At 34.2% G+C, this 13,875-nt stretch overlaps 1 protein-coding gene across 1 annotated transcript; it reads right to left on the reverse strand.

The window, feature by feature from the left end:
- Positions 1-2,431: 2,431 nt before the first annotated feature.
- Positions 2,432-8,119, reverse strand: LOC112523136 (homeobox-leucine zipper protein MERISTEM L1-like). Its single transcript, XM_025132607.1, has 12 exons — positions 8,104-8,119; positions 7,186-7,467; positions 6,894-7,011; positions 6,155-6,343; positions 5,603-6,043; positions 5,334-5,435; positions 5,027-5,227; positions 4,100-4,274; positions 3,707-3,978; positions 3,496-3,591; positions 3,020-3,409; positions 2,432-2,878 (listed from the first exon to the last, which is right to left on the reverse strand). The coding sequence occupies exons 2-11, from the start codon at positions 7,419-7,421 to the stop codon at positions 3,044-3,046; spliced, it is 2,196 nt and encodes a 731-aa protein (XP_024988375.1). The 5' UTR covers positions 7,422-7,467; positions 8,104-8,119; the 3' UTR covers positions 2,432-2,878; positions 3,020-3,043.
- Positions 8,120-13,875: the final 5,756 nt, after the last annotated feature.

Consider the following 13,875-nt stretch of genomic DNA (forward strand, 5'->3'; position numbering starts at 1 on the left):
TGATACTAATATCGATATATTTTTGTCAAATTTTTATGATATCTTCAAACATATATTTTATTCAAAAATAAAAACATCATCGCTTTCTCAAAATCATATAAAGTCATATTATAACATCGACTAAGATAAAGAATAAAATGAAATATTAAAATCACGATGTATCTCGCTGCATTGCGCGGTACGCTTCTAGTATATATATAAAATGTCCATGTTGGTCCTCATTAGTGGGAGGGACCGGAGCAAATTGATTTTACGTACATTGGTGGCAAATTTGTAATGAGTGGAGTATGGACCAATTTCGTTGAAAGTGACTTCAGAACCAAATATATTCGAAATTTACTCTACGTCATATTATTTAATGGGAAATGAGAGTAAAGATAACGAAGTCAAAATGTCCGTCACTTAACAGAATTTTTCTAACAAACTTCACCAGAAAGACTAAACACCAAAATGGGATATGTCTATTTATCTATCTCTTGATTTAAAATGGGAGTTTGAATCTCGCCCTTAATTTTAAGGCTATGCCATCCCATTCCGACCGACGGTATGAATGTCATTAATCGAACCAAGCACCAATTGATTGAATATGAAGTAAGCGTTGATACCACTTGTTAGATCTGATCCAAAACTAGAGACGACATATATTAAATTAATTGTTATATAAAATCACGAAAGCGGCACCTTGATCCATTAAAGAGGTAACCGATGAGTTCTTGATCTTTCACCCTGTATGTATGTATCTGTTTCGTTCTACTGATGATGGGAGGTAAAAGAGAATACAAAACTATAAGAATTAGAGATCATGTATATATATATAACCCTAACCCTAACCCTAACCCTAATTGTGGAAGCAATTAGATTGACCATATTTTTTCAATTTTGAAATACTGAAGTTGACGCTTTGTTGGGATCGATTTGCTATGTAAGCTAGGATTTGCTAGGAATAAGGTAAAAGTATCAAGTTTGAATATTACATTGTTAACAATCCGGTTTAGAGGGGAAAAAAAGAAATCATACCGAACCCTCGATTCTCAGATCGGCAGAGTTGCTGGAGAATTTGAAATTTATTTAACTATATAAAGTTTGAATGAAAAAACTATTGAATATGAACTTGTTGCATTAGAATTCACGTTCATATTTCAGGTTAATTACCGTGTGTGTCTGTAAAGATTCTAAATTCAGATCTCACAGAATCGACCCTTTGTAATATGTACAAACACGTTTTCTGTTTTTATAATCTTATAGTTAGGAAAATTTTAACCGATTATGGTGATTTCAGATCATGGAAAAACTAATCACTTTGAATTGAATGCATGCCAAAGTCAAATTTGGCCCGGTAAATGTCTAAAGGTGTTGTAATAAGTTTATATGACCTTTTTTGACGTCGTAATAAGTTTTTTAGGACACTTTTAATATAAAGCGTTTCATTATCAACTTTATAGAACATTATTTGAAAAACTGTCCCATAAAAACAAATGTCCTATAAAAAATTGAGTTTATAGGACACTTTCTAAAAAATGTCCTATAAAGTTGCTAATGCGACACTTTGTATTAAAAATGTCCTAAAAAATTTGTTAAGACGCCCAAAAGCGTCATATAAACTTATTACAACACCTTTAGATAAGACGCTTTATATTTTGGTCCTATAAATTAAGTCCTATAAAACGGTTTATTGGGACACTTAGAGATTGAGAGTGTCCTATAAACCCACTTTTGTTGTAGTGTCGGTTCAGTTCGTACAATTTTGTAACCACCATAAATCACAAAACTCTAGAGTGGATTTTGTTTACATAAATCTAAGCTTTTTACTTATTGTTCAAGAGCATGAACATCATGAAAGATTTGGCCAAATCAACTATATCATTCTCTGGCTACTTTTCATTTGCCTTCTTTTTGATCTTGAGTCTATCCTCTCTATCGTTCTGTTCTGTCATGTTTTGTCTGCGTATTAAACGCACCCTTAATGTGGTTAATTATTAACATCTCCGATGATATTAATGGAGTAACTAATGCAGAGATACCTAAATATCAGGGGCCGGATTAGAAACGGTTTTGAGTTAAGCCCATCCTGACCTAAACCACTTAAGCTTTGATGTTTGGGGATTATAAGCATGCGCGCGTTAAACAATTATCAAGGGATCATGTTCAAGAACGAAGAGATGTAAACAAAGATTAGTAACAACTTCTTGAAAGCGTTTTCGATTCCTTTCCATTCTCTTAAGAAAATTCTAAGATTTGGTTATACAGACAATATCTTCTATTGGGGTGCATTCTTGCAATCTACGCATATACCAAAGAGTCGTAGGGTCGATCTGATCAATTGTGTGCGTATACGGTACAATATGTCTGTTATCATGAGCTTTTCTAACCTTGAAGCCGATTTTTATGCATGTATAGCGAAAACTTCACAAGAAACTTCGAATATTCATAAAAGTAATAACCTGAAATTAATTTATTTCCTAAGATAAGGATCAAGCCAAGCGCAACACCGATCAAAAAAAGCTACGATGAAATTAAAAGGAGTTGCCGGTAGCTTCCTGCAGGCTACCGGTTGTATTCTAGTTCAAAACACATATAACCAGAAAACCCTAATGAAATCCTAAAGCAAAACAAAGTTTTTGGAGATTTAACTAGAACTTACTTGACAAGGTCTATGTTTACTCTCTAATCTTTAAGATAGGCAAAGTCAATACCCGAACCTATAACCTTCGATGAACGATAAAAATGCTTTCTTGATATTGCATCAGATTAACCCGCCATCCCCGGATGCACAGGGATCGTTCAAGGTGCGTTCTTGACTTCTTCCATCTGTTTCGCAAGATAAAGAGAATAGCATCACCTGCCTAATTAAGTCTTTCTCCCTCTTCCCTTTGTGCCACTGCAATGTACACAAATGTATAGATATTAGATCAAATTGCGATAACCACAATCGAAACCCGTGATAAGGGAACATATATTAGAATTGAATACTTTGAAATCCAATGTAATCAAGTGAGGTTGATCATCATAACTATCTTACCATATAAAACACCTCTAATTTTATTTATAGATTATGAGAAGCTGCTGCAGCTTTGATCCTTTCAGCTGTGCACTTAATAAGAGTATTAACTGTTGCCACTGATCCTAGAGATAGTTTTGATGTAGGAACTGAATCAACTAAAATCTGGAATGCGATGGTGAGTAACGATCCACCAGTTCCAACGTCAAGATCTCCTCCTTCATACTGTCCAGGTCCATCAGGAAGTATCGCAAAACCAGATGGTAGCAAGGCGAAACAATCAGGATCAGCCCCACTTAATGCAACATTCATCGACGCAATATCTACTGGGGCATATATAACATATGCACCTGTAGAATCGCACGAACTCTCTTGTAATATAAGCATGTGGCTCTGGCTTGAATTTGCACTCTGCGATGTACACAAGTTGAAAGTCATCGGATCTGATTATATATATAAAGACAATTAATTGTGTTCTGTATAATTCTAGAACTTACGTTAATGCGCAGAAGGGAAACATAGTTGCCCGGATCACGACCATTGGCAATGTGTACTATTTTTTGAACAAGACCACAATTTGAAAGGATGTCCCACTGGATAATGGATATATAACATTAGAATTGATGAGTTACCTTCAGGTACTTGTTAGGTATATGATCTTTATTAGATTTTACTATTTATGCATAATGGTAGTAAAGATTTCATTACCTCGATCCTAGAATTCTCGTCCCGAAGAAAATTAAAAACCTGTTTAGGAGGAACTGGTAACCAAAATGAAGTTGCAGCACATAGCACAATACCAGCAGGCCTGCCTGCGTCATCTGTAGTCTTTCGGGTCATTACCCGAACATCATCTGCCCCACTACCCGACAAAGTCGTCCATGTATGGGCAGTAGAAGCACCAACCCCAGTGCAGAAACCCAAAACCATTCTCTCAGCTAGTTTCAGCATACTCTTTCTCCCTTCTGGATTGCTTATAACTATTGAACGAATGAAGAAGAAGAAGAGAATCATTTATTTTATCGAAGGATACTAGAACAGATCGTAATTACTTCGAATACTAGGAAAGAATAGAACGTGAACTAGTAGAAATGGACTTGCCTCCAACATCTCCTGCAGGAATATTGCTAGCCATCGCGCTTGCAAGCCGTTCGCATTGTCTATCTAAAGTTGCTACCCATCTTTTTGCACCAAATGCTAGACCAGAGTTAACTAGTACCTTATAAATATCATGAACGGCCCCGGTATCAACTTCAACATGTTCAACCCAAGTTACCTAGAAAATGAAAATCAAACATGAATTCATGAAGTCCACTTACTTTCATATTTGTATTTGTGAGAATACGTGGAACCCCCATATCACTCTTTAAAAGAGCACTTGAGGAGAAATGTGGGACTCCAACACACCACCTTCAACTGAGGCTAGATGGACACAAATTGTCCCAGGGTGTCGAGAGGGGTTAGCCTAGGCTAGTGTCAAGTCCCTATCATGTGAGAATATGTTGAACTCTCGTATTACTCTCCAAAAGAGCCTTTAGGAGAGAATGGAGATTCCAACATATATAGAGGAGCATTTGTTCAAGTCTAGCCTATGTGGAGTCCACGTCGCTAGACTTGGACCAATTCTCCTCAAGGTCTCTTTTGTTGGAACCTCCCCTTTCTCCTCAAGGTCTCTTTTGGAGAGTGATATGAGAGTTCCACATATTCTCACACGGTATTAGAGCCAAGTTCTACCATCTCGGATATCTTTGCCCAAGACTTAGCACTCTGGGACATCTTTGCCCGCATAACCCCTTTCGACACTCTAAGACATCTTTGCCCATCTAGCCTCGGTTGGAGGGGGCGTGTTAGAGTCCTACATCAGCTACACTTGGACAAATTCTTCTCTATATATGGTGGAACCTTCTTTTTCTCCCCTCAAGGGCACTTTTGGAGAGTGATATGGGGTTCCAAATATTCTCATAGTATTTATTTCTTCAATCAGAACTAATAGATTAATTTTTGATGTGAAGTTAACAGGAGGTGTACCTTGGAATAGCCATTGGGCAGTTCTTGAATCAAACAGCCAGAGGGCCTTCTTCTACATCTTGATATCGAAGAAGAGCGCAAACTATCTAAGGATACATCGACCACAACCCACGTCCCATCAGCGTGTTGTTTACAGTACCTAACGAAATAGTTTTCTCGAGTTGGAACCAGTGGTGAAGGAACCTGATACTCAGCTGTCATCTAGAATAGTTAATCAAACGTAGTGGTTAGATATAAGTGTAGATACAAAGACATTTCTGGTTTTAACGTATAACTCCAGAAGGTTTTGAATGATTGATTCTCTTACCACTTGCAGAGCTCCATTGTAGTTACCAGCCACTCCAGTTGAAAGCACTTCCAGAGTCGTTGCTCTTGAAACAATGGCACAGAACACATTTGACCATTGATTCTGAAAACCATGATTATATTAAAGAGTTCAAAATCATTACTAATTAAGGTCTCTTGAGATGAGTTGTTTTTGAAATATTGGGAGAAAAATGACTACGAAATGAATCCAAAGTGTGAAAATGAATATTTTAATGAATTTCCCAAAAATATATTCAGTAAATTATATACCACGTCCATTAGAATTTCCACAAGAGTCATATGATTCATGATGACAACCATGGATTCCCTTGAAGCCTCAGTTTTCAATCCCATTGGTTTTGGTCCAATGCCTCTGGGAAATGCCCGCTGGTACTCATCTTCACTTAAGGTCTCTTGAGATGAGTTATTTGAGATTGGAACCCACAAGGGTTCACCAACCTGAGCCATTCTAATTAGTTCTTCCATGGCTGCCACAGCCAGCTCAATAATAATAGGCTTCTCAGCCTCAGTAGGGCCAGCCATGGATCTGAGAAGGTCGCTTGTTCCGAACATCTCTCCTACCATTCCGTGTTGTGGACTAAAATTAGTAGGTAAGTCGAGGGAACGAGATGGTCCATGAGGTGAAAGATCAGGGTAAATCAGTGATGACTTGCCAACAAACTTGGCAGCAATTCCAGATAACCTGTCAATCTGTGAAAAAACCGAAAGAAATTAACTTCGACAAACTATAGAAAGTGCACAAACCCCATTTACTATGTCAAGAAATAGTATTTCTTCGGGTAATTAAAAGATCTAACATACTTCTTCGCGTAGACGAGCATTTTCAATCCTCAGTTGTTGTTCATCAAAAGACATTTCTCCAATAGAAGCCGGTCCACCACAGTTGGGACAGGTGGTGTTGGCGAGGGCTTCCTTGTACCGCATATTCTCCGCCTGAAGCTTGTCATTTTCATTTCTCAGGTTTGTGTTATCGTAGCGTTCATGCTGAGCCTTATTAAGAGCAAAACAAGAAAAGGCACAATTTGAGCAGCTACAAATTTATTTAGTATAATGTTGCTTGTTTGATTACAAACATGGAAGTGCAAGTGTATGTAGTCAAAATTCGACTTCTAACTGATGAAACCAATAGATGACGAGCAACGGATTGTATGTACTCATCACTGAATGCAAGTATAGTCAGTAGTGGGTTCTAACTCAAACCGAGTACTGAAGTAATCGATGCTTGTCTATAATCATCAAATAGGAGCATTAGACTCGAGACGTGTATTAGCTCCTATTGTGTAGGTTATCAAACTATGCATCATATGTGGGATCATTAGCCCTCTCGACCAACAAATGGACATATTGTCCATGTGCGATGATAAGAAAATAGCATGGGACATTATTAGATGTACCTTATTGAACCTGTTGGCTCTAATAACTCACTTCTGATGATCAATGAATGGTGATTCGAGTTCATATGTTATTATTATCATATAAATTGAAGTAGTCTGAACATTCATACTACAAATTGAATGTGTGTTTTGTGCTAGTTTCTTACCTTCACTTGAGTTCGTTTGTTCTGAAACCAAAATTTGACTTGCAAAGGCTCTAAGGATAATCTTCTGCCAAGTTCCTTTCTTTGCTTATCATCTGGATGGGGACAATCTTTGAAAAACCTATATGGTATTTAAACAGTAAAGATCAAGAAAGCTCTAAGGCAAATCTCAAACCCTTTTTCTCTTAAAAGAAAGAAGTAATATACAATCGACATCGGATGAATTCAAGTCTCACCTATCAGTCAAGACCACCGAAAACGAAATAGAAAAGATTAGGGGAAACGAATAGCTTACGCTTCCATTTCTTGGATTTGGTGTTGAGTGTGGCGGTGGTAACGTTTCTTTTTGTTGGGACGTTGATTCGGATCTTGATCATCGCCAGAAGGAGGTTCGATGATATCGGTCCCGGATCTGCTATCATGGTCATCATGATCTCTAAGCATATCAAGACTGTTTTCTGGGGTTTTATGGCTCATTTGATCAAGAAGATGGTGATGGTGATGACTCTCAAACATGCTTGGCTGAAACATATCTACTCTTTTCAAAGCTTCTTCTGCTAGAAACTGGTATATAAACCTATATAATACATGATACCGCCATTAATTTCCAATATATTAAAGCTCATGAAGTTCTTGATAAATAAAGCTAATTAATTGCAAATCTTAATTCACTTTTCAGATTAAACAGAATAAAGAAGAGAGAGGAGCATAGACTTGTAGATTTTGACTAGAAATTTGCACACATGTTTACAAACGACATTGATATATTTATTGGAGCAGAAGAGATCTCTCCATTCTTTGAACAAAAGTCAACTTTCTAATGACTTCTAATTCTTTTCAAGACTTCTCTCTCTCTCTCTCTCTCTCACACACACACACACACACAAAAACACACACACAACACAGAAAGAGAAGGGTTGAACCAACAATTGCTAACACATTTAGGACTAATTTTAACAAACAAAGACAGTTTACAACCCATCTGTCTATGCTTTTACGCAATCTATGGCAAAGACCAAATGCCATAAATTTCAGCCCCAAATAAGTAAAAGGTATCAAAATAAGATACACGAAATGAAACACCATAATCTTTTCAATCTCACATACTAGTTTCTCTTTCAACTAAGAACATTCAAAACATGGGAGTGTGGTTTTCAGGTGAAATGTAAACGATGATCGCCTAAAACAAGGATATGATACTAAACCCACTTACCCGTTTCTATCTTGCTTATGAAGCTTACAGTGAAAGATCCGGTATTCAGACAAGAATGAGAAGAAAACCCACTTTCAAGAGAGTGAAAAAGAGTGGTTTTCAGGCGGAATTTGAGAGACGATTTCTTAATTTATTGTGAATAGAAGTCAGAGAGAGAGAGAGAGAAGAGGGTGAAGGAAAGGAAGAGGTTAGAGAATTGAAGAGATGACAGCCTAAGGAGGAGTTAATGCACAATGTTGAGAGGATATGAAACTGCATTAATGGAGGATTGGAGTCTTTATTGCTCCTAGAGAGAGAAAGAGAGAAAGAGAGATTGCTATCTAGTTTTTCTTTATATGAAACGAAAATAAAAAACCCGAAAGTTTAAGCATATATCACCCTTAAAGATTTGATTGATACCAGTACAGCAATGTCTGATTACTCTGAAAGAGAGATTGGTTATGGTGATGTTCAAGCTTCTGAGTATGTTAACTGTGTGTGTATAGTGTTGGATTAAAACTGTCAAAACCCCATAAATTGTCACTGCCTATTTGTAGTTGTATTTCCCACAGAGAAGTTACTTCTTCAAGCTACTCATTTTCATATCTAGCTACTATCTTTATTATGTGCATTGGCATTCTTATGTATGATCGTTTCGTGATTAGCAGATTTTGATCGTAATAAAGAGGATCATTGCGGGCTTTTGCAGCTTCGTTGTTGTTCGTTATGTTTAATAAGTTGCTTACGGTTTGATCTCACTCGGCTTGAAGGTTTCGGCTAATTACCAATTTTCTTGTTCGGATTCCGAATTATCGTTTTACTTGAATTGGGTTTGATGTTGGATATCCTCTTGATTTCTTGAAGCATTCAATAGCTACTTCATTTCAAGGAGTTGTTAGATGGCTCTCTTTGTTTTCTTTTTCTCATTCTCCTTTGTACAATACTTGCATACCAAATTTTCTATCTAACTTATATAGTTATATTATGTGGAGGAAGAAATCATTAATGCTCTCTCTCTCTCTCTCTATATATATATATATATGGGAACGTTTAAATAAAAACCACTTAATTTGTAAAAACCGTGAAAACCTCATTCAACCAATCATAATTTTTCATTTTGTTTATTTTTTTGTAATTATGAGAGGTTGATTAACCATTTTTATTGTGGAAGGTGTTAATCATGAATATTATCATCTTCATTATTTTAATTTTAGAGAAATACATGAAACAGTTTCATTAAGTAGTATATGAAACAATTTCATAACCACATATGAAGCAACTTCATCAAAAAAGTATTATATGAAACAATTTCACAAGATTAAACAATTTCATGAAAAATTTTCATAAGATTAAACAATGAAATCGACGTATGAGAGTGGTTTGTACAGTTTTTACAAATGAGGGTGGTTTTTATTTGATCGCTCCTCTATATATATAGAGGTTGGTTATTATACAACCCTTGTCATTTGTGCAACCAATACAACCCAACCTCAATCGTCCATTTCATTTGATTAATATGTGATTTTATAGATGTTTTGATTATTTTCTAATATAAAGTATTAATCATAATTAATGAACCGTATTCATCTTCCATAAGTATTTAAATCATAATAAATGAATTCTAATTATTTCCATAAATATTTCAATTTATTGGGTTGCATTGATTGTACAAATGCGATATGTTGTATTTGAAATAAACCCTATATATATATATATATATATATATATATAAAATGTAAATATTAATATAATATATATACATATATTTTTATATATCTAATACATGTAATACATTTGTAATAATAAATATACATTATGGGGGAAAAACAAATAAAAATCGGCTAAAAGATAGAAACTATATATATATAGAGAGAGAGGGGGGCATGTTCAAATGAAAACTGTGCAATTCTTAGAAACCGTGTAAACTAATTTCGACCAATAGGAAAATTCCATTTTTTTTTTCTAATTAAATTTAATCATTAAAGATATATTGGTCATTTGCATTGTTTTCCATTAAATATGGAAGTTATTAATAAATCTTAATTAAGGTAACATAATAAAGAAAATTTTATAAATTGTAACATTTAAATATTTAATTAAATTATAATATTAAAAATTTGATTTTCTTATATTGTGTCTTGGTATATTATTGCCAAAATTCATTAAAATCGTAAGTTATTAGATTAATAAATCCATGAAATCAGTAATAGAAAAAAAATATTCATGAAACCGGTTTCATACATGATGAAATTGATGCATGGAGTAAGTGAAAAATGATTATAAAATGGGTGCATGATGAAACCGGTTTCATACATAGTGACATTGGTGATGGAGTAAGTGAAAATGATTATGAAATGGTGCATGATGAAATGGGTACAACATGAAATGGGTGCATGATGATATGAGTGCGTGAACAATCTCATTGGACAAGTGAAATATGGTGCATGATGAATAGGGTGATGAATTTACCATAATAGGGTGCATGATGAAAATGTGGTTGAGTTTACCATCTTGCCCTTCTCGCTATTATAGAATAAATTTTTTAATATATATTTTTTAATTTCCTAAATAAACTAAACTAATCTTGACCATTGATCAAGAAAATGGATGGATGAGATTGGTTTACATGGTTTACACAAATGGGAACGGTTTTCATTTGATCGCTCCCTATATATATATATATATATATATATATATATAGTGTTCATACAGTGTTATTTCGTAGATGGAACATCAAGGAGTGTTTTGTGTGTGAAAGAAAAATACAAAAATACGTTTATACTTAAAAGACACAAACACGTGAAAGATTGAGAGTAATTTTCCATGAGACCATCTTCTTAGTCGTTGGATCTCTTTGACCTCGCGAACCTTCACATTCTCGCTCAAGAGATTCACATTTTATATATCTTACAATAAGAATCAATAAACTTGTCGTATTCAAGGACCGAGGGTAGTAACGAATACACCATTTTCATTAGGGAAAACAAAATAAATATACAAATTATCACCGAAATGATCGAACACAAGTTCATTTATACACACATACACAAACATATGAAGTGGGATCATATGAGAATTGTTTTAGTTGAAAAATATACGAAGTGATGAAAGTATATTTATATTGTGTGAATGTTACATTATATTATGTGAAATTAATGAAGGTTAAAAGACTTGAATGTGCACCTTCACACAAAATACGGATACCTTCACATATAACGAGTGAAGGTTAAGCTTATTTTTTTGGAACGGGAAAATTTTATAAGAAAATAGAACTAGTGAAAAGCTAGGAGTAAATCAGATCATTACAAGTGTTACCAGGGTCATTACACCAAATATTCCAGTCTAATTTGGACCCTTTTTTGAGCCTGTTCCTAATCCAAAAAAAAAAAAAAAAAACTTGAAACTGCACCTCGCTAACAATAAGGCAACTTGCCGTATCCTTTCCCTCAAAAACTGATATGTTTCTCACTACAAAAATGCAGAGTATCAGCAAAGGAAATTTCTCTCGCAAATCCGTCGCTAAAAGGGTCATCCGTCGTTGATACTCCGTCGGTCAAATGCTCGTAGGTAATGCTATCAGCGAGGGAGTTGCGAGAGATATTTTCAGCGACGGATCAACGAGGGAATATATCAGCGACGGATCAGCTAGAGAACACCATGATGACAACATTTAATATGTCTTTTATTGGCTTCATAACCCTTGCCATATGTTAAGCTATCTTATGTGAATGTTATATTTCTCACATTTCTTATGGAAAATGATATTTCTATGGAAAATGATATTTCTTACGGGAACTCAAACATATATATATATATATATATATATGTGAATGTTATATTTCTCACATTTCTTACGGAAAATGATATTTCTTACGGGAACTCAAACATATATATATATATATATATATACACACGTGGGATCGTATGAAATAATCGTTATGGTATTCTTAATCTAACTTCATTTTCCGTTCAAGTATCTGTAGTACTTCCAACCATCTTCAATTTCCTCCATCTATCTTTATCTTCATTTTTAGTCACTTTCACAAACTTTTACACATATTTAATCATTTTCACATATATGAATTTATTAAAGTTTTGTTCATGATAATAAAAATAGATAAATAAAGGTTTATGGATGTATATGAAGGTTTTGTTCTCACCGTGTCACCATAACTCTTATTCTCACAAAACCCAAATCTATATTTAAATAAGAAGGCTAAATATTATGAGAAGGTTAAAATAATGTTTATATGTAAATCACAGAAAAAATCTATTTGAAAATTTACATGTGAACCCAAGAATAATTTATAATGTCGGTTCTCATAAAAAATTTCAAAGTAAATTTTTTTCCGAATTTTTTCAATGATTCACGTGTATGTATGTGTGTGTGCATGTGTGTGTCACATATGATAATATATATCTGAATACAAATGACGTATTATCACATGTGATAACATTTACATCAAAAAAGATCTATAACCGTAAATTATACATAATCATATATGGTTAATAAAAATATCTACAGTTATAACTTATGAATTGATCGTAGATATCACAAGTGATATTTGATGTAAATTGTGAAATTCTTTTATCAAAAGTGTATCTAATTTTTTTAAGTTGATACAAAAAAGTTATTAATTAATTAAAATTAGAAAAATAAATAAACCTAAAAGGTATAATGATATTTTTAAGGATTTATCTAATTTAAAATGATAATTATCCTAATTTCTAAAATTATTTTTCATTTTTTATTTATGGTATTTTTTTAGTTAATAGATTGTGTTGCCCATATTCCTTTTCGTCTTCTTGCAAATTAACCGTCTTCTCGTTTGAACCTCTCTATAGATGTGTGTGTATGTGTGTGTTACGATATTTAGTCTTTTTATTTGAAGTTTCTACTTTTAAGTTAATAAATTAGGGATCTTTATTCTTGAGCAACAAAATGTACATAAGTAAAAAACTTGCAACCATAAGAGTGATGCCTGATTGGTTTGAGCTTAACTCCAAAGGTCAAAAGTACCAGGAGGTCCCAAGTTCAAATCCAAGGAGGAATAAAAATTCCCTTGTGGCCACGAAGGTTCAAATGCAGTGACTCCGAGCTATCTGCGAAGCAGACGGTCGTCCTGGGATTAGTCGGCTCGCATAGCGAGTTGGATATTCAGGTTAATAAAAAAAACTTGCAAGGTTCATCTACACAAAGATGGTTAATACGTTATGTTTTTTTATCATTAATAGGATCTTTAAGTTTGCATCTACAAAAGCATTTTTAATCTATACAAAGAGATTAATCTACACAGATAACTTTATTCATACAGTATTTAATGAAAATGTTTCGTATATCCACTAATATTGTGAGTTCATTTTAATTGTCTACAAGTTCCATGCCAAAACTTTACAATCTTATAAAATATCTCAAATAAAAAATCATGCAATTTGTAATTTTAGTGTCTTTAGATAAATTAAATACCACCAAATACTATTTTTTTTATTAACTCGGATATCCAACCCGCTATGCGAGCCAACTAATTCCAGAGCGACCACCTGCTTTGCAGATAGCTCGGAGTCACCGCATTTGAACCTCCGTGGCCACAAGGGGATTTTTATTCTTCCTTGGATTTGAACCTGAAACCTCCTAATATTTTTGACCTTTTGAGCCAAGTTCAAACCAATCAGGCACCACTCTTGTGGTACCATCAAATACTATTTTATATCTAATGATGATACCCATTATGAACTTAAACCCTTTAGTATACACTAGAAGCGTACTCGTGCAATGCAGCGAGATACATCGTG

The sequence above is a fragment of the Cynara cardunculus genome (assembly GCF_001531365.2).
Source record: "Cynara cardunculus var. scolymus isolate 2C chromosome LG 12, CcrdV1, whole genome shotgun sequence".
Taxonomy (NCBI): domain Eukaryota; kingdom Viridiplantae; phylum Streptophyta; class Magnoliopsida; order Asterales; family Asteraceae; genus Cynara; species Cynara cardunculus.